A 19,314-nucleotide genomic window follows, 5' to 3' on the forward strand; every position below is an offset into this window, starting at 1 on the left:
CAGAGACTAGAGGACAATATTTAAAATTTTGCAAAACATGATATTTTAATTTGATCAACTCGCTGAGTATTGGTGATGGTGTCTTCTAAGAGTAGGGGCGGAGAGGTCGGGTGTCTGCTACTCTCGCTTCTGCTCCTCGCTGCAGGGGAGGCCAGGAGCAGCCAGGTCCACTACTCCGTCCCCGAGGAGGCCAAACACGGCACCTTCGTGGGCCGCATCGCCCAGGACCTGGGGCTGGAGCTGGCGGAGCTGGTGCCGCGTCTGTTCCGGGTGGCGTCCAAAGGCCGCGGGGACCTTCTGGAGGTAAATCTGCAGAATGGCATTTTGTTTGTGAATTCTCGGATCGACCGGGAGGAGCTGTGCGGGCGGAGCGCGGAGTGCAGCATCCACCTGGAGGTGATCGTGGACAGGCCGCTGCAGGTGTTCCATGTGGCGGTGGAGGTGAAGGACATTAACGACAATCCGCCAGTATTTCCAGTGACAGTAAAGACTATCCGGTTTCACGAATCGAGGCTGCTTGACTCGCGGTTTCCTCTAGAGGGGGCGTTTGATGCAGATGTCGGAGTAAATGCTCTTCTCTCCTACAAGCTCAGCTCCAGTGAGTTTTTCTTTCTCGATATACAGACAAATGATGAACTAAGCCAGTCCTTGTCTCTTGTGCTGAGGAAATCTCTGGACAGAGAGGAAACTGCCGAGATTAATTTGTTACTGGTGGCTACTGATAGGGGCAAACCTGAGCTCACAGGCACCGTTCAACTGCTTATTAAGGTATTAGATGTGAATGACAACGAACCTACTTTTGACCAATCAGTTTACAAAGTACAGTTGTTAGAGAACATCGCAAACGGATCCTTGGTGATTAAATTAAATTCTTCTGATGCAGATGAAGGATCAAACAGCGAGATTGTGTATTCATTTAGTGGTGATGTGTCCCCCAATATAAAGACCAAGTTCAAAATAGATCCCAGCTCAGGGGAAATCAGAACTAAGGGACAATTAGATTATGAGGAAGTGAAATCTTATGAGATTCAAGTCATTGCCTATGACAACGGGACTCCACCAATGTCTGGGCACTGTAAAATTTCAGTAAAACTTGTGGACATCAATGATAACACACCGGAAGTCTCAATCACGTCTCTTTCACTTCCCATCCGAGAGGATGCTCCGCTGGGAACAGTCATCGCCCTCATCACAGTGTCTGACCGCGACTCCGGTGCCAACGGGCAGGTGACCTGCACCCTGACCCCCCATGACTTCTTCAAACTGGTGTCCACCTTCAAGAATTACTATTCGCTGGTGTTGGACAGCGCCCTGGATCGCGAGAACCTGGCGAACTATGAGGTGGGGGTGACCGCGAGGGACGGGGGCTCGCCTTCCCTGTCGGCCACAGCCAGCGTGTCCGTGGAGGTGGCCGACGTGAACGACAACGCGCCCGCGTTCGCGCAGCCCGAGTACACGGTGTTCGTGAAGGAGAACAATCCGCCCGGCTGCCACATCTTCACGGTGTCGGCGCGGGACGCGGACGCGCAGGAGAACGCGCTGGTGTCCTACTCGCTGGTGGAGCGGCGGGTGGGCGAGCGAGCGCTGTCGAGCTACGTGTCGGTGCACGCGGAGAGCGGCAAGGTGTACGCGCTGCAGCCGCTGGACCACGAGGAGCTGGAGCTGCTGCAGTTCCAGGTGAGCGCGCGCGACGCGGGCGTGCCGCCTCTGGGCAGCAACGTGACGCTGCAGGTGTTCGTGCTGGACGAGAACGACAACGCGCCCGCGCTGCTGCTGCCCGGGCCGGGCGGCGGGGCGGGCGCTCTGAGCCAGCGGGTGGCTCGGTCGGTGGGCGCGGGCCACGTGGTGGCAAAGGTGCGCGCGGTGGACGCGGACTCGGGCTACAACGCGTGGCTGTCGTACGAGCTGCAGCCGGCGGCGGGTGGCGCGCGCAGCCCGTTCCGCGTGGGGCTGTACACGGGCGAGATCAGCACGACGCGCGCCCTGGACGAGGCGGACGCGCCGCGCCAGCGCCTGCTGGTGCTGGTGAAGGACCACGGCGAGCCGGCGCTGACGGCCACGGCCACCGTGCTGCTGTCGCTGGAGGACAGCGGCCAGGCGCCCAAGGTCTCTTCGCGGGCGTCGACGGGCGCCGCTGGCGCGGAGGCCGCTCTGGTGGATGTGAACGTGTACCTGATCATCGCCATCTGCGCGGTGTCCAGCCTGTTGGTGCTCACGCTGCTGCTGTACACGGCGCTGCGGCGCTCGGCGCCGCCCAGCGAGGGCGCGTGCGGGCCCGGGAAGCCCACGCTGGTGTGCTCCAGCGCGGTGGGGAGCTGGTCTTACTCGCAGCAGAGGCGGCAGCGGGTGTGCTCTGGGGAGGGGCCGCCCAAGGCAGACCTCATGGCCTTCAGCCCATGTCTCCCACCCGGCCCCATTAGTGGGGATAGAGAAGAGCAGCTGGATGTGAAGGTTGATCTTCCTGCTAAAGTGAGTAATTTTTAAAAATCCTTTCAAAAATGTCTTTGTTTTTAATTCTCAACGTTACTACTCCTTTGGAAACATTTTAACAGTTAATTAGTCTTGTTGCTGTCAATAGAGTCTTCAAGGTACTGGTTTTGTGGTTAAAATGTTTGAATTTCTTGTGACTAATGGCTTTGAACCGAATCAGCAATAAGTGGTAAGACCCATACTTGCAGGTTTTTACAAGTCGCTGTAGAATTATTTTATTGCTAAAAATCTGGATAGAAACTAAATATATTTTCCAGGGTAAATTGAATTGATTAGAATATTTGACTTAAACTGTGGTGTGCTAATACCTCCACAATGCTTCAGTAAATTATGACACTTTTTATTGGAAATTCCTACTAGATGTTAGTCCAAATGTCACTGGCGCACTTTCTTTTTATTATGCTTTTACATAGTCAGTTTCAAATATTAGTTTATTAAGCCTGTTGCCTCCTATAGAGCCTCTTTTACTCACTTATCCATTTATCTGTATTCTCAGTTCCTCCTTTCTACTTGAACATGATTGTTTTAATTTTTGTGCTCACATTTGACAATACTGTGTATTGTTGCTAGTTTTCCAATTGGGTAAAAAAAAACTAGAATAATAAATTTATTGCTTTTAGAATTGTATCATTTTCTATCTTCTGTTTCTCACTACTTTTTATTAGTAAGCATTAAGAAATCAATAGGAAGTGAAATTTTAATACTCTCTTTAGTATATCATCATTTAGAAAATATTGCTTTTGAAAGAATATTATTAATCTTGTTAAGAAATATTATTTTCTATCTGAACAGTGTAGAGAAAAATACTGTATATCTCATTTTAAAACTATTCAGTTAGCAAAACTTATTTATTATTAACCTCTTTTACATGCAGTATTAATGATGCTAATGTCCAAAAAGTTCAATAAGTCAATGTTATTACTGGTGACCCTCCTCTAAATACCAGCCTATTAATGTGTGTCATGTAGCAAGTACAAAGTTCCAAATAACTAGAAGTGAAATTATTTTCCATTCATTTCCCTATTTGGTATTTGGTCAGTTCCCGTAGTAAATAGTTCGTCTCGCATTGAAGTTTCTTTGCCAGTGGAAACCAAAGCTTAGGTATGTTAGTGACTGGAGAATGGGCAAGTATTCTAAACCATTAGAGACAAAAATGAAGATACCAACTTTGCTCCAGTGTATTCCATTCTAATTGTGTGGAATACTTTTCCACACAAGTTATGTACTACAACTTCCTACTTCCTTGTTCAAGTTTCCTTGGTGAAACCTGGTTAATACTCAGTGACATTGTGGGATAGGCCAACATATAAAATAGATAGTCCTCCTTTTTTCCACTTCCATTTCCTCTTTCTGGCACTGTCCTTTGTGGCCTCCTGTCCATCAAGTATGAGCCACAGCATGTCCAACCTCAGTTCACTATTTTATTAGGTATCATTTTCATCCTATTGTGAATAATAGGGCCATCCAGAGTTCTCGTCTTCCAGGATGTGGGACTTCAGTCTTCAAATCCAGCTCCCCTCTTCAATTTTTTTTTTTTTGAGTACAAATGGGCATATAGTTTTATTTTTTATTTTTAAAATAAATTTATTTATTTATTTATTTTTGGCTGCGTTGGGTCTTCGTTGCTGTGCGCGGGCTTTTTCTAGTTGCGGCGAGTGGGGGCTACTCTTCGTTACAGTGTGCGGGCTTCTCATTATGGTGGCTTCTCTTGTTGCGGAGCACGCTGTGCTCTAGACGTGCGGGCTTCAGTAGTTGTGGCACGTTGGCTCAGTAGTTGTGGCTCACAGGCTCTAGAGCGCAGGCTCAGTAGTTGTGGTGCACAGGCTTAGTTGCTCCCCAGACCAGGGCCCGAACCCTTGTCCCTGCATTGGCAGGTGGATTCTTAACCACTGTGCCACCAGGGAAGTCCTCCTCTTCAACTTCTTGACTAATGTGATTCTCAGCTAATAAGACATTTTAAAGACTTTTGAGTTTTTCCCTTTAGAGATGTGTTGTCTCTATACCCGGTAAATAGTGAATAGTTCCCAAATAAATATCCTTTCTATTCTTTTGCATTCCTCATCTATGCATTTAATTACTTGCAAAATAAAGTAAATGGACAGAGAGTCCTTTTCACTTCCTTTCAGTGTGATTGATACTAATCATTTTGCACAAATCTGCAGTTTGGGTACTGGAACAGTGAAACTACTTTGATTTATGTTTTAATTCAGAAAAAATGGGGGGGGGCAGTGTGGCTTTTCGTAGAATGGGAGCTTAGAGCTATTTTCACTAGATTGATTTTTTTTTGTCTTAGACAGCTATGGAGTAAGAGGTTTATGAACATAAAAGTCAAAGAAAGTTTTAAAATAGCTACCATCATGTCCTTCTATATTGTTTTTTGTGTGTCAGGAAAATATATTATGCTCTATTATTTGGGAATTCTTTATTGACCATTAAAATTATTAACATCTCAAAGATCATGATTGCCAAGAACTGGAATGAAAACTAAGCTAAAATCCAGGTTTTCAATATGGAAATTGAAATATATCTTAAGTAGAGCAATGTCTAAGGAAAATATTTTTGTATCTCTGGAAAATTATAGAGGTTGCTGAGACATCATATTTCTTAACTAGCTACATGACCACCTTAATTTAATGCACTTTATTAAGCAATTGAAGAAAACCAAACCATTCTATAGGGTAAATGTTCAGCAAATACTCAGTAAGTATTCTGAGCTATTAAACTATTATAACACAAATATTCTCTTTAAAAGTTTATATTTCAAAAATGGAGGATTAGACACACATACCCAAATACCTAAAAAAGAGAAATTAATGTAATAAATGTCCCAAGTGATTTGATCTAGATGCTACAGTATAAAAGAAAATAAAGATGCCTGCTCAATTGGTTTAATCATGAAAGTCTTTGTTGGTCAAGGAAGTTTTAAATTGTTATATAATGGGGGAAACTGCTTTGAGAAGAGTTTGGAAATGATGGATATTACTTAGGCAGGGAATGAAATGAGTATATCTGTTTCATGAAAAATGTTATTGGAAGCAGGAAATTGTCCACTTTGACTGAAATATATGAGTGCTGTAGGAGAGAATAGACGTTGAGGCATATTAGATCCTGGAGAACAAGCAAGTGTTTATAAACTGTAAGAGACAAAATGAGAATACCCATCTTGCTCATGGGAGGTGAATAGGTTCCAGTGAATAAAATCATCTGGAATACTTCCCAACACAAATTATATACCGAAACATCCTACTTCCTTGTTAAAGCTTCCTTGCCCACAGCAAGGAAGACCTTCAATTAAGTGCTGATGGTCTTTGCTTCCTTTTTCAAACATTTTTGAAATTCCCTTTCAATGACTTATTTTGGAGATCAGAGTTTTCCTAGAGCTTAATTCTCTGAAATCTTCAACACCGGGAATGTAAAATCCAATGATGAAGAGTGTGTCATCATTAATAACTACCTTTCATCACTCTTAGGAACACACACACAAAAAAAACCTGTCGTGAATTTCCTAACCAACACTTTACCAATTGTATATTTGCAAAGTGCTATGTTAACTACAGTTGGGTCTCTGTAAATACTTAAAACTTCTATGAAAAAAGTATTTCCACTGAAGTGAAAGCTGCTCCTGTGGTGAAACTAAGGATCACAATCAATCAGTGGTGCAAAATGTGTATCTCAGTGGTGCAAAATGTGTACCTCAGTAGTACAAAATGAGATTCTATTCTCCAAAGGCAGAATGGATGAAAGAATAATTAAGACTTAGAGTATGCGTCTCCAGAATCTGTTATTTACGGTTTGGAGCCACATGATGTCGCTCTGTACCATAAAATTGATCCGATAGAGCGAGAAAGAAAGAAAAAAAATCCCTCCTATTCTTATTGTAAAGAAGCTGCATCCACCATCCAGATGCTGAAAAATGGAGGATGCAGTGGGACTGGACTGAACGGTCAGGAGATATCTCTTCATTTTGAAACAAGACCCGCTTCATGAGAACAAAGCACTGCGGGCTTGAGATGGAGTTTTCCTGGGCAATCGGCCAGGAATACCGGCGTTTGCTGCTCTCACTTCTGTTCCTTTCAACCTGGAAGGCCGGGAGCGGCCAGGTCCGCTACTCCGTCCCGGAGGAGGCCAAACACGGCACCTTCGTGGGCCGCATCGCTCAGGACCTGGGGCTGGAGCTGGCGGAGCTGGTGCCGCGTCTGTTCCGGGTGGCGTCCAAAGGCCGCGGGGACCTTCTGGAGGTAAATCTGCAGAATGGCATTTTGTTTGTGAATTCTCGGATCGACCGGGAGGAGCTGTGCGGGCGGAGCGCGGAGTGCAGCATCCACCTGGAGGTGATCGTGGACAGGCCGCTGCAGGTGTTCCACGTGGAGGTGGAAGTAAAGGACATTAACGACAATCCTCCTGTGTTCCCGGGAACACAAAAGAATCTGTTCATGGCTGAATCCAGGCCGCTTGACTCTCGGTTTCCACTAGAGGGCGCTTCCGATGCAGACATTGGGGCCAACGCTCTGCTGACTTACACACTGAGCCCCAGTGAGTATTTCTCGCTGGAAAAACCATCCTATGAAGAGCGAGTAAAACGTCTTGGGTTAGTATTAAGGAAACCTTTAGACAGAGAAGAAGCCCCGGAGATTTTTTTAGTGCTTACCGCCTCTGATGGCGGCAAACCTAAGCTGACTGGCACCGTTCAGTTACTCGTCAAAGTGCTGGACGCCAACGACAACGCCCCAGTTTTCGACAGAACACTCTATGAAGTGAAATTACAGGAAAATGTTCCTAATGGAACGTTGGTAATTAAACTTAACGCCTCAGATTTAGACGAAGGCTTGAATGGGAATATTACATATTCATTCTCAACTGATATTTTACCAAATGTGCAATCCAAGTTCTACATAGATCCAATTACTGGAGAAATTATGGTAAAGGGATATATCGATTTTGAAGAAAGCAAATCCTATGAAATTCTTGTAGAGGGTATTGATAAGGGGCAGCCCCCACTCTCTGGCCATTGTACAGTTATGGTGGAAGTTGGCGACACCAATGATAATGTCCCAGTAATGGAATTCAAGTCCTTGTCCCTCCCAATTAGGGAAGACGCTCCAGTGGGCACCGTCATCGCCTTGATAAGTGTGTCCGACCTCGACTCCAGTGTCAATGGGCAGGTGACTTGCACCCTGTCGCCCAGTGTTCCCTTCAGGCTGGTGTCCACCTTCAAGAATTACTATTCATTGGTTCTGGACAGCGCCTTGGATCGCGAGAGTGTGGCGAACTATGAGGTGGGGGTGACCGCGAGGGACGGGGGCTCGCCTTCCCTGTCGGCCACAGCCAGCGTGTCCGTGGAGGTGTCCGACGTGAACGACAACACGCCCGCGTTCGCACAGCCCGAGTACACGGTGTTCGTGAAGGAGAACAACCCGCCCGGCTGCCACATCTTCACGGTGTCGGCGCGGGACGCGGACGCGCAGGAGAACGCGCTGGTGTCCTACTCGCTGGTGGAGCGGCGGGTGGGCGAGCGAGCGCTGTCGAGCTACGTGTCGGTGCACGCGGAGAGCGGCAAGGTGTACGCGCTGCAGCCGCTGGACCACGAGGAGCTGGAGCTGCTGCAGTTCCAGGTGAGCGCGCGCGACGCGGGCGTGCCGCCTCTGGGCAGCAACGTGACGCTGCAGGTGTTCGTGCTGGACGAGAACGACAACGCGCCCGCGCTGCTGCTGCCCGGGCCGGGCGGCGGGGCGGGCGCTCTGAGCCAGCGGGTGGCTCGGTCGGTGGGCGCGGGCCACGTGGTGACGAAAGTGCGCGCGGTGGACGCGGACTCGGGCTACAACGCGTGGCTGTCGTACGAGCTGCAGCCGGCGGCGGGTGGCGCGCGCAGCCCGTTCCGCGTGGGGCTGTACACGGGCGAGATCAGCACGACGCGCGCCCTGGACGAGGCGGACGCGCCGCGCCAGCGCCTGCTGGTGCTGGTGAAGGACCACGGCGAGCCGGCGCTGACGGCCACGGCCACCGTGCTGCTGTCGCTGGAGGACAGCGGCCAGGCGCCCAAGGTCTCTTCGCGGGCGTCGACGGGCGCCGCTGGCGCGGAGGCCGCTCTGGTGGATGTGAACGTGTACCTGATCATCGCCATCTGCGCGGTGTCCAGCCTGTTGGTGCTCACGCTGCTGCTGTACACGGCGCTGCGGTGCTCGGCGCCACCCAGCGAGGGCGCGTGCGGGCCCGGGAAGCCCACGCTGGTGTGCTCCAGCGCGGTGGGGAGCTGGTCTTACTCGCAGCAGAGGCGGCAGCGGGTGTGCTCTGGGGAGGGGCCGCCCAAGGCAGATCTCATGGCCTTCAGCCCCAGTGTACCCGACTCTGGGGACAGAGAGGATCAGCAGCCAGCAACTGAGGACTGTCTTTCAAAGGTTAGTTTATAAATACCCTTTATTTAATCTGAAGTCTCATATTCTTTAATTTTTTAAAATTTATTTATTTATTTTTGGCTGCATTTGGTCTTTGTTGCTGCACGCGGGCTTTCTCTAGTTGCGGCGAGCGGGGTTTACTCTTCGTTGCGGTGCGCGAGCTTCTCATTGCGGTGCCTTCTCTTGTTGCGGAGCCCGGGCTCTAGGCACGCGGGCTTCAGTAGTTGTGGCACACAGGCTCAGTAGCTGTGGCTCGCGGGCTCTAGAACACAGGCTCAGTAGTTGTAGCGACCGGGCTTACCTGCTCCGTGGCATGTGGGATCTTTCCGGACCAAGGCTCCAACCCGTGTTCCCCTCACTGGCAGGCGGATTCTTAACCACTGCGCCACCAGGGAAGTCCCTCATATTCTTTAATTCTATCAATTTCTTCTTAATTAAAAAAATTCTCAGAACCAAATTTCTCTGAATTAAATGCTTACTTCTTACATACCTTTTTCAACTAAAATCTTTTAGAATTACAGGACACTAAGGCAATACATGTTGTTTTGTTTTTATTCTTCATTATTCAATGCATATTATAACTAGTGTTATAAATTTTGTGGTTACTATCTTCACCTACTTGCTTTCAGTTGTAATCTGCTTTTAGAGAGCATTTTCTTGTTATTTGCTCATAATACACTGAAAAGTGCACAGAATGAATATTATAGCTCTATCAGCTACTTGGAAGTGAAAACTTCTATTACCTCCACTCCAGAAGCCACTCAAATGCACCTCCCAAATATCTTTCCCCTCTTTCTCCCCCAAATGCAGCCACAGTTTTAACTTTATAAATGATTTTGACCTGTTTCCTAAATTTTATCTAAATGGAATTGCACAAAATGTGTTATGTGTGTGCATGTGTTTGTGTGTTCTTCGTATTTATCATTCACCATTCTATGGAATCATCCATATTGCCATATGTACTTGGAGTTCATTTAATTTATTAAGTTCTCTGGTACTTTGTTTTATGAATAGGGTGTGAGTTATTTGTTCCACTCGAGAATTTTACATTATTTCTCTTTATGTCTATTTCACATATTTCTGCCATCAATATATTTGTAACATTTTCAATGTCCCTGTACACACTTTTCTCTATTATTTAGCTAGGATCGAGATTAGTGGAACATAAACTATGTACATATCTTCTTTAATTGATAATGTCAATCAGTTTCACCAAATGCTTTTACCTGTTCACACTCATGCTAGCACTGTATGAATTCCTATTCTTCTTCATCTCCACAACTTGGCATTGTTAGTTTATTTATATTGTTGCCATTTTGCTGGTTGTGTTTATGTTTCTTTTCTTTTTATTTTTTAAACAGGTTTTTTGGTTCTATGTTTATTTATTTATTTTATTTATGGCTGTGTTGGGTCTTCGCTTCTGTGCGAGGGCTCTCCCCAGTTGCAGCAAGCGGGGGCCACTCCTCATCGCGGTGCATGGGCCTCTCACTATCGCGGCCTCTCTCGTTGCGGAGCACATGCTCCAGACGCGCAGGCTCAGTAATTGTGGCTCACGGGCCCAGTTGCTCCGCGCCATGTGGGATCTTCCCAGACCAAGGCCCGAACCCGTGTTCCCTGCATAGGCAGGCAGACTCTCAACCACTGCGCCACCAGGGAAGCCCTGTTTATGTTTCTTGATTTGTAATTGAGGTTGAACACCTTTTGGTGTTATTATTATTGGCCATTTTTAGATCCTATTTTGTGCAGTAGCTGTTCAAGTCTCCTACCTACTTTTCCTATTCTGTTGTATTCTTCTACTGCTTTTTGAAAATTTTCATATTCTGGATATAACCCCTTTCTTGATTTTGTACTCTTCTACACTGTGACTTGCCTTTTCATTCTTTTGTCCTTTGGTGAATAGAGATTTTTTATTTTAGTTAAGTTCAATTTATCATTCTTTTCTTCTTGATTCTGTTCCATGAAGATAATTTCTTGTGGTGTCTTTTGTTTAATTGGTCACATTACATATACAATCCATTTTGAATTTTTTGTCTTTTTTGGGACATAAGGGTCAAGATTAATTTTCCCCAAGGATATTCAACTGAAGCAAGACCACTTGAAAAAGATGAGTTCCACATGTTTTATAAAACAGTTTTCTGTTATATAACCATGGTCTTTTTGTTGTTATTGTTGTTGTAATCTATTTGACTTTTTTTTCATTAATGTCATGTTGCCTCTTTCATTTCCACTTAAATTTGTATATAAATTCCATAAAAACAACTCAGTGAGGTTTTGATTTGGATTGCATCATATCTACTGAGAAACGTGAAACTAGTTGACATCTTTACAATAATGTCATTCAGTTCATGAGCATGCTCTATTTATCTAAATAACCTGTAATGGTTCTTAATATTTATTTTATAGTTTTCTGTGTGGAGGTCCTATATATACATCTTTCATTAGATTTATTCTTAGATAATTGTCATTTGTGATCATTATAAATATCAGCTTTAAGCTAAAATTTTTTTCTGTTTACTAATGGTACATATGAAAATATTTTGTATTTTTGTATTGACGTGTTATTCAGCTAAGTTGCTAAAATAATTTATTAATTCTAATAATTTGTCTATAGGTGCTTTGTATTTTTGGATATAGACAATCATTCTATCAGAAAATATTGAGAGTTGTATTTTTTCCTTTCCAATCCTTATATCTTTTATATCTTTAGTATGCTTTATGGCATTGGGTAGGACCACTAGTACTCTGTTAAACCGAACTGGCAATAGTGGACATTCTTGTCTATTTATGAACTCTAAATGAAAGGTTTCAATAATTTATTATTAATTATGTTTGCTGTAGGTTTAAAAAAGTTATTAAAAATTCCCTTCTAGTCTTCCTTCTTTTTTGTCTTCATTTGGATTAGTATATTATAATTATTTCATTTTCTCCTGAATTATCTTTTTAGTTACACATTCTTTTACTAATTTCTTTATTGATTTCCTGGATACTATAACAAGCATCATTGACTTGTTTAGTATAGATTAAATTAATACTTTTACCACTTACAGACAATGCTAGGACCTTGAATAATAACTCCATTTACTTGCTTTCACTTTTTCTTTTACGTTATGCCTTTCAATTATACATATACTCTAGGAACAGATTGCATTATTATTGTTATTGTATACAGTTACTTTTTTAAAAAATTAATTAATTAATTAATTAATTTTTGGCTGCATTGGGTCTTTGTTGCTGCACGCAGGCTTTCTCTAGTTGCGGCCAGCAGGGGCTACACTTCGTTATGTTGCATGGGCTTTTCATTGTGGTGGCTTCTCTTGTTGTGGAGCGCAGGCTCTAGGTGCGCAGGCTTCAGTAGTTGTGGCACGTGGGCTTAGTTGTTCTGCAGCATGTGGGATCTTCCTGGACCAGATCTTGAACCTGTGTCCCCTGTATTGGCAGGCGGATTCTTAACCACTGTGCCACCAGGGAAGTCCCTACAGTTACTTTTTTTTGTTTCTTTCTGGGGTCTTTTTCCTTATGAAGAAATTCTTTAATATTTCTTTTAGTGGTGGTAAAGAAATATTTAATCTATGGAATATGAGAAATATGCTTATTTTGCCAGCACTTTTGAAGAATAGTTTTGCTGAATATTAAGTTATGGGTTGTAAGTTATTTTTCCCCGCAGTGCTTTCAGATGACATTCCATAGTATTTTGAGAAGATGGCTGTCAAGTTTATTGTTCAGGTAGTGTAACCTTTTTTTTCCCCTCTAGCTGCTTTGTAAAATTTTTCTTTGTTTTTGATTTTCAATGGCTTTATTATATGCTCAATTTTAGTTTTCTTTGGTTTTATCTTGTTTGCAGTTTTTAAAGCTTCTTGAATATGTGGCTTGATGTCTTTCATCAGTATAGGAAAATTCCAGCAATCTGTCTTCGAATATTGCTTCTGCCTCATGCTTTTCTCTCTTTCTCTTCTGTAACTCACGGAATATGTGTGTTAAATCCTTTCACCATGAAGTAATTATACCACAATAAAGATGTTAAAAAAATCTTTTCACCCTATTTCTTACATCTTCTATGCCCTCTCTATTTTTTAAACATCACTTTTGGTCTCTATTACATGCTGTATATTTTATTCTGACCAATCATATACTTCAGCAAAATTCTCTTCTTATTATTAAATCATCAATTGAATCTAAACTTCAATTATGACTTTTTTTAACTTTAGGATTATAATTTCCCTTTAAAAATAGATTACAATTTTCTGGTGAAATTATTTATTATGTATTTATTTCAACACCTCAGTCACAGTTTATTTGTGATCCGTCATATCATTGTAATAATTGGATCATCTGTGTGTCTTTTTTTTATTCATTTTTTTCTCATGATTCTCTTTCTTGGTAAGCCTGATAATTTTGTATTGAGTTCTGGGTATTGTACATAAGAAGCTGTAGTTGTTCTAGATGTAATTATATTCCTCTAGAAATGGATAAAGGACTTATAAATATCTGACAGATATGAGTTTAGAACATTTATGGAAAAGTTTGAATTGAGATAAATATTTTATCCCTTTTTCTTTTTTGTCTACTACAATGATGTCTGTCATTACAAATCTTCTGAACATTTTATTTTTCTCTCTCCTACTGACACTCAAGTTCTATTTTGTACTCTCATACAAAGTAAAATTAGTGGAATAAAGATTCTGTACTTTGTTTTAAACTCTTTTTCCTTCCTCCACTCCCCTTTCCTTGGTACATAAGAACCAAGCTTATTGAATTTATTACTCTTTAGTTACCCTCCCTTCTTCTTTCTTACCCTGGATACTTGCTAATGGTATAAGAATCTTGCATCTCACCAAGTTTCCACTCACTTGACCTAGGATTTTTTTCTTCTGGTGGGGGGGGATTTTTTTTTATTCAAACAGAAAGTCACAAAAATTATAATCATCCTCATCAGTTCACTCAGTCCTATGTACTTAATTTTTTTTTCATCTTGATTTTTGTTAGCACTTTTATGAATTCATCAGTTTTCCATTAGAGTTCTGAAAATGCTTATTCATTCAGTTCAGCAGTACAGTCAGTTACCAGAAACCTGTACTTGTCAGAGTCTTTTCCATGAATTCCTTGAAGGTGAAACCCTTTTATAGGAACATTTTTGCGAAAGCATCAGAGTACACCCAGAACTGTCTGTAAATGACAAAAGACTTAAAAATGACCACAGTTAAAGATTTGATGAAAGTTCATAATAATGCAATTGACAAGGAAATTTAGTTATTTCTGAGATATACATTTTAAAGTAATAACTAGAATTATGACTTATAACATTATACCAGAACATATAAGATTTTTAGAAATGTCATGTAATGTCTGAAACATTTATATTAACATATTTCCATACAAATAACCCAAAGAAAGTTTAGTATTAGTTGTTTTTTTTGTTTGTTTGTTTTTTTGTACTGCAGGTTCTTATAGTCATCAATTTTATACACATCAGTGTATACATGTCAATCCCAATTGCCCAGTTCAGCACACCACCATCCCCACCCCACTGTGGTTTTCCCCCCCTGGTGTCCATAGGTTTGTTCTCTACATCTGTGTCTCAACTTCTGCCCTGCAAACCGGTTCATCTGTACCATTTTTCTAGGTTCCACATACATGCATTAATATACGATATTTGTTTTTCTCTTTCTGACTTACTTCACTCTGTATGACAGTCTCTAGATCCAGCCACGTCTCAACAAATGACCCAATTTCGTTCCTTTTTATGGCTGAGTAATATTCCGTTGTATATATGTACCACAACTTCTTTATCCATTCGTCTGTCGATGGGCATTTAGGTTGCTTCCATGACCTGGCTATTGTAAATAGTGCTGCTATGAACATTCGGGTGCATGCGTCTTTTTGAATTATGGTTTTCTCTGAGTATATGCCCAGTAGTGGGATTGCTGGATCATATGGTAATTCTATTTTTAGTTTTTTAAGGAACCTCCATACTGTTCTCCATAGTGGCTGTATCAATTTACATTCCCACCAACAGTGCAAGAGGGTTCCCTTTTCTCCACACCCTCTCCAGCATTTGTTGTTTGTAGACTTTCTGATGATGCCCATTCTAACTGGTGTGAGGTGATACCTCATTGTAGTTTTGATTCACATTTCTCTAATAATTAGTGATGTTGAGCAGCTTTTCATGTGCTTCTTGGCCATCTGTATGTCTTCTTTGGAGAAATGTCTATTTAGGTCTTCTGCCCATTTTTGGATTGGGTTGTTTGTTTCTTTAATATTGAGCTGCATGAGCTGTTTATATATTTTGGAGATTAATCCTTTGTCCGTTGATTCGTTTGTGAATATTTTCTCCCATTCTGAGGGTTGTCTTTTTGTCTTGTTTATGGTTTCCTTTGCTGTGCAAAAGCTTTGAAGTTTCATTAGGTCCCATTTGTTTATTTTTGGTTTTATTTCCATTACTCTAGGAGGTAGATCAAAAAAGATCTTGCTGTGATTTATGTCAAAGAGTGTTCATCCTATGTTTTCCTCTAAGAGTTTTATAGTGTCTGGTCTTACATTTAGGTCTCAAATCCATTTTGAGTTTATTTTTGTGTATGGTGTTAGGGAGTGTTCTAATTTCATTCTTTTACATGTAGCTGTCCAGTTTTCCCAGCACCACTTATTGAAGAGACTGTCTTTTCTCCATTGTATATCCTTGCCTCCTTTGTCATAGATTAGTTGACCACAGGTGCATGGATTTATCTCTGGGCTTTCTATCTTGTTCCATTGATCTATGTTTCTGTTTTTGTGCCAGTACCATATTGTCTTGATTACTGTAGCTTTGTAGTATAGTCTGAAATCAGGAAGTCTGATTCCTCCAGCTCCGTTTTTTTCCCTCAAGACTGCTTTGGCTCTTCGGGGTCTTTTGTGTCCCCATACAAATTTTAAGATGATTTGTTCTAGTTCCATAAAAAATGCCACTGGTAATTTGATAGGGATTGCATTGAATCTGTAGATTGTTTTGGGTAGTATAGTCATTTTCACAACATAGATTCTTCCAATCCAAGAACATGGTATATCTCTCCATCTGTTGGTATCGTCTTTAATTTCTTTCATCAGTGTCTTATAGTTTTCTGCATACGGGTCTTTTGTTTCCCTAGATAGGTTTATTCCTAGGTATTTTATTCTTTTTGTTGCAATGGTAAATGGGAGTGTTTCCATAATTTCTCTTTCAGATTTTTCATCAGTAGTGTATAGGAATGCAAGAGATTTCTGTGCATTAATTTTGTATCTTGACCTAGGATTTTAAAACTGGATATGACCTAAGAGATTGTCATTTCTCTCAATTTAATGATGACTAAACTGTGGCCTGGAGACAAAAATTTGCTTGAGACCACATGAATATTAATGTGAATGCATAGAATAGAACCAAAAGTACTTGAATTTAGCTCCATTGTCACTTTCCATTATTAAATGAGCTCATCTGGGAATAATGAAGACAAAAGGATTGTGAATAAAAGCTATGCTTAATTTAACTTACTTATTCCCTCAGAGGTACTTTAAAATTACTCTCAGATTTTCTCAGAATGACTATATAGTATAAACATTTTAGCACAATATTTTGTAGGGAGTTTGAACGATTATAAAAGTAATGTAAAGATATGTACCATATGCATACAGTGTGTGGTCGTAGGATAAATTATTTTCCACATATAATTAATTTTTTTGTCAAATTTGATGCAAGTGCATAAACTGTTTATAAATCTTTAAAAGATTGCTTCAACTTCACCTGTTATAGCTCAACAGTGTGGTAGACCTGTATAATTTTCTACACATAGCAGAGAAATATAGATTATTAAAATTTTATTGTGGAGTTTTGTAGGAAATGAAAGATATCTAGACTTCAATGAAAAGTTAAAATTTCTCATGTACTATCTTCCTGAATGATTTCCAGTAAATTAAGCAGAGGCACCTCAAAATACTATCTGGTTTCCTTAATCAAAATTCATTGTCAGGAAAGGAGTCTTAGTTCTGCAGTGGGGCTTAAATATAACTGAAAAACTTCTAGAAACTATACAGTAATAAAGTAATCTATAATGTTCGATTGAAAGAATGGTTTGGAAAAAGATTTAAACAATCTTCTCTACCTATGGAGTCCTCTATGGAATTACAACTAGAGAGTCTATACTTGTTGAAAAAGTAACCTCCAAAAAAAGAGTTGAGCAATGAAAGACAAATGCAGGTGATAATTTTAAAACACTATATAATCTAACAGATTTGAGGACAGCTCAAATGTCAAGAGTCTTGTTTTCTCCTGTATATATTTACATGAAAAAAAATTACAAGCTGAAAAAAGCATATGATACTATTGATGGCATTTTCTTCACTGAGTATATTTTTTAAAGTTTTAAATATTTACTGAAAATATTCTGTAAATTACTATGCATGTATTGTTAGTACCACACCATCAGTTGGATTTTAAGTACTTAATATTTACTTTTCTCAAATGTAAATTTATTTATTGTGGTTTTGTAGGTTCACATCAATCATGGTTCCATAATAGAAGGTGAACCAACATTAACTGATGATATTTTCAACTCACATATTATCATTTTCTTTTTTATCATTGTATATTAAAATATTTTAAAATTATCATTCTCAGTAACTGTTAGGTGAGTTGTCTTGAAAACTGATTACTGTTTAACTTCTTTAGTGTTTGGATGTTCTGAATGCCAAGGGGAAAGTCATGATAATAATGATAGTAAAAATCTTTCAAAAACTAAAGAGAATGATAAATATACTATTAAAGATTATATCAGAAACAAATTCAGTAACTTTATCTTATGTCTTTACATTACTGTTTTGAATACTGAGAAGCAAATTAATTTCAATTGACTTTGTATTTTCTATTAATCTTATTTCTTTTCAATCTAAACTTCCCCCACATCCCACCCCCATGCTGCCCGACTTGTGGGATCTTAGTTCTGCAACCAGGGATTGAACCCAGGGCCACAGCAGTGAAAGTGCCAAGTCCTAACCACTGGACTGTCAGGGAAGTCCCAAAGCTAGTCTTTACAGTACCATTTTTCCATATTTGTTTTATACATTGATGTAAAAATAATACTTCCAGTCGTACCTATGACTTATACCAAAATTAAAGAAATGTATTTGGAGTTTATGCTTTACATGTAAAGCACCAAGTAATACAATGATTGATCTCCTGGCCCGTATTGTATTCACAAGCAAGGAAGATTTTGTAATATTTAAGGAATTCTAGGGAGTATATACATAAGTAGAATGTTAAATTTTTTTAAAAATTTAAAATTTTTGGCTGCGTTGGGTCTTCATTGCTGTACGTGGGCTTTCTCTAGTTGCAGCCAGCGGGGGCTACTCTTCGTTGCGGTGCGTGGGCTTCTCATTGTGGTGGCCTCTCTTGTTGCAGAGCATGGGCTCTAGGCGCGCGGGCTTCAGTATTTGTGGCACACGGGCTCAGTAGTTGTGGCTCGTGGGCTCTAGAGCGCAGGCTCAGTAGTTGTGGCGCATGGGCTTAGTTGCTCCGCGGCATGTGGGATCTTCCCGGACCAGGGCTCGAACCCGTGTCCTCTGCATTGGCAGGCGGATTCTTAAACATTGCACCACCCGGGAAGCCCCTAATTATTTTTTAAGTGGAAAAATTGGTCCATTTTATATTGGTCGTATTTTTTAAGTGTAGTCCAAGTCCATACAGCAAATAAACTGGAGAATTAAAAAGAGATGAAATTAGCACAGAGTTAACCTGGTAAATAGTGTGATTTCTTTCCATGTTTTAATTTCTACTGGAACTCAAAAATTTTATGGAGTAGTATATCTCACAAACAACATTAGGATTTTGATTTCTTTCATGAAAAATATATGTGCTTTCACAATTGATCTCAGTTGTGATTTATCAGTAATAGCAACTTGAAGAAATCCCTGTCTAGATGCATCTAATTTGCAAATAGTGTCATTTCCACATTACAGTTTTGAGTTAACATTAAAAGTAAGTAGGTAATATAGAGAAAAATGAAAGAAATGGATTTTCAGTAATTTGAAAATCAGACTTCGAAATGGAACTCAGACAAGAATGCTATTCAAATAGTTTTAGTTACTTTGAAAATAATATCAACAAAAGCCAATATTAAATACTGCAGATAGGAATATAAACTTGTTTTATGAGTAACATAAAGACTAGTATACAAACATCCCATCAAAATAGTAGAGAAAAAGTCAATAATTTTAGTAAGTAATATTTAAATATGGAAAGAAATGAAAAATCTAAAACTTTTAAAGTCAGGGATTATACAAACCCTAAATAGAATAGACCAATACAAATCATTCTAGTAAAGATTGGGCATCACAACTTCGGTAGTATTGATTTTGCAATATTTTAATTAAAGTTGATATATTTTGTTAAAATTTTAGTGATATATTTGATTAGAGTAGGGAAAATAATACA

At 40.8% G+C, this 19,314-nt stretch overlaps 2 protein-coding genes across 3 annotated transcripts in view; both read left to right on the top strand.

Annotated features, from left to right (window-relative positions):
* LOC118893338 (protocadherin alpha-C2) overlaps positions 1–19,314 on the top strand; it is a 159,698-nt gene continuing 140,384 nt past the window's right edge. For both annotated transcript variants that reach the window (XM_036848777.1, XM_036848779.1), the window contains exon 1: positions 1–2,469. In XM_036848777.1, the coding sequence (XP_036704672.1) occupies positions 76–2,469 (2,394 nt within the window). In that variant the 5' untranslated portion in view covers positions 1–75. The remainder of the gene's footprint in view (positions 2,470–19,314) is intronic.
* LOC118893340 (protocadherin alpha-4-like) lies at positions 6,474–8,897 on the top strand. Its single transcript, XM_036848781.1, has one exon. It carries the CDS (start codon positions 6,474–6,476, stop codon positions 8,895–8,897), a length of 2,424 nt encoding a protein of 807 aa, XP_036704676.1.

This window comes from Balaenoptera musculus, chromosome 3, assembly GCF_009873245.2.
Source record: "Balaenoptera musculus isolate JJ_BM4_2016_0621 chromosome 3, mBalMus1.pri.v3, whole genome shotgun sequence".
NCBI lineage: Eukaryota > Metazoa > Chordata > Mammalia > Artiodactyla > Balaenopteridae > Balaenoptera > Balaenoptera musculus.

Coding starts and splice junctions, on each gene's coding strand:
- LOC118893340 (XM_036848781.1), top strand. CDS start 6,474: ATGAGAACAAAGCACTGCGGGCTTGAGATGGAGTTTTCCTGGGCAATC.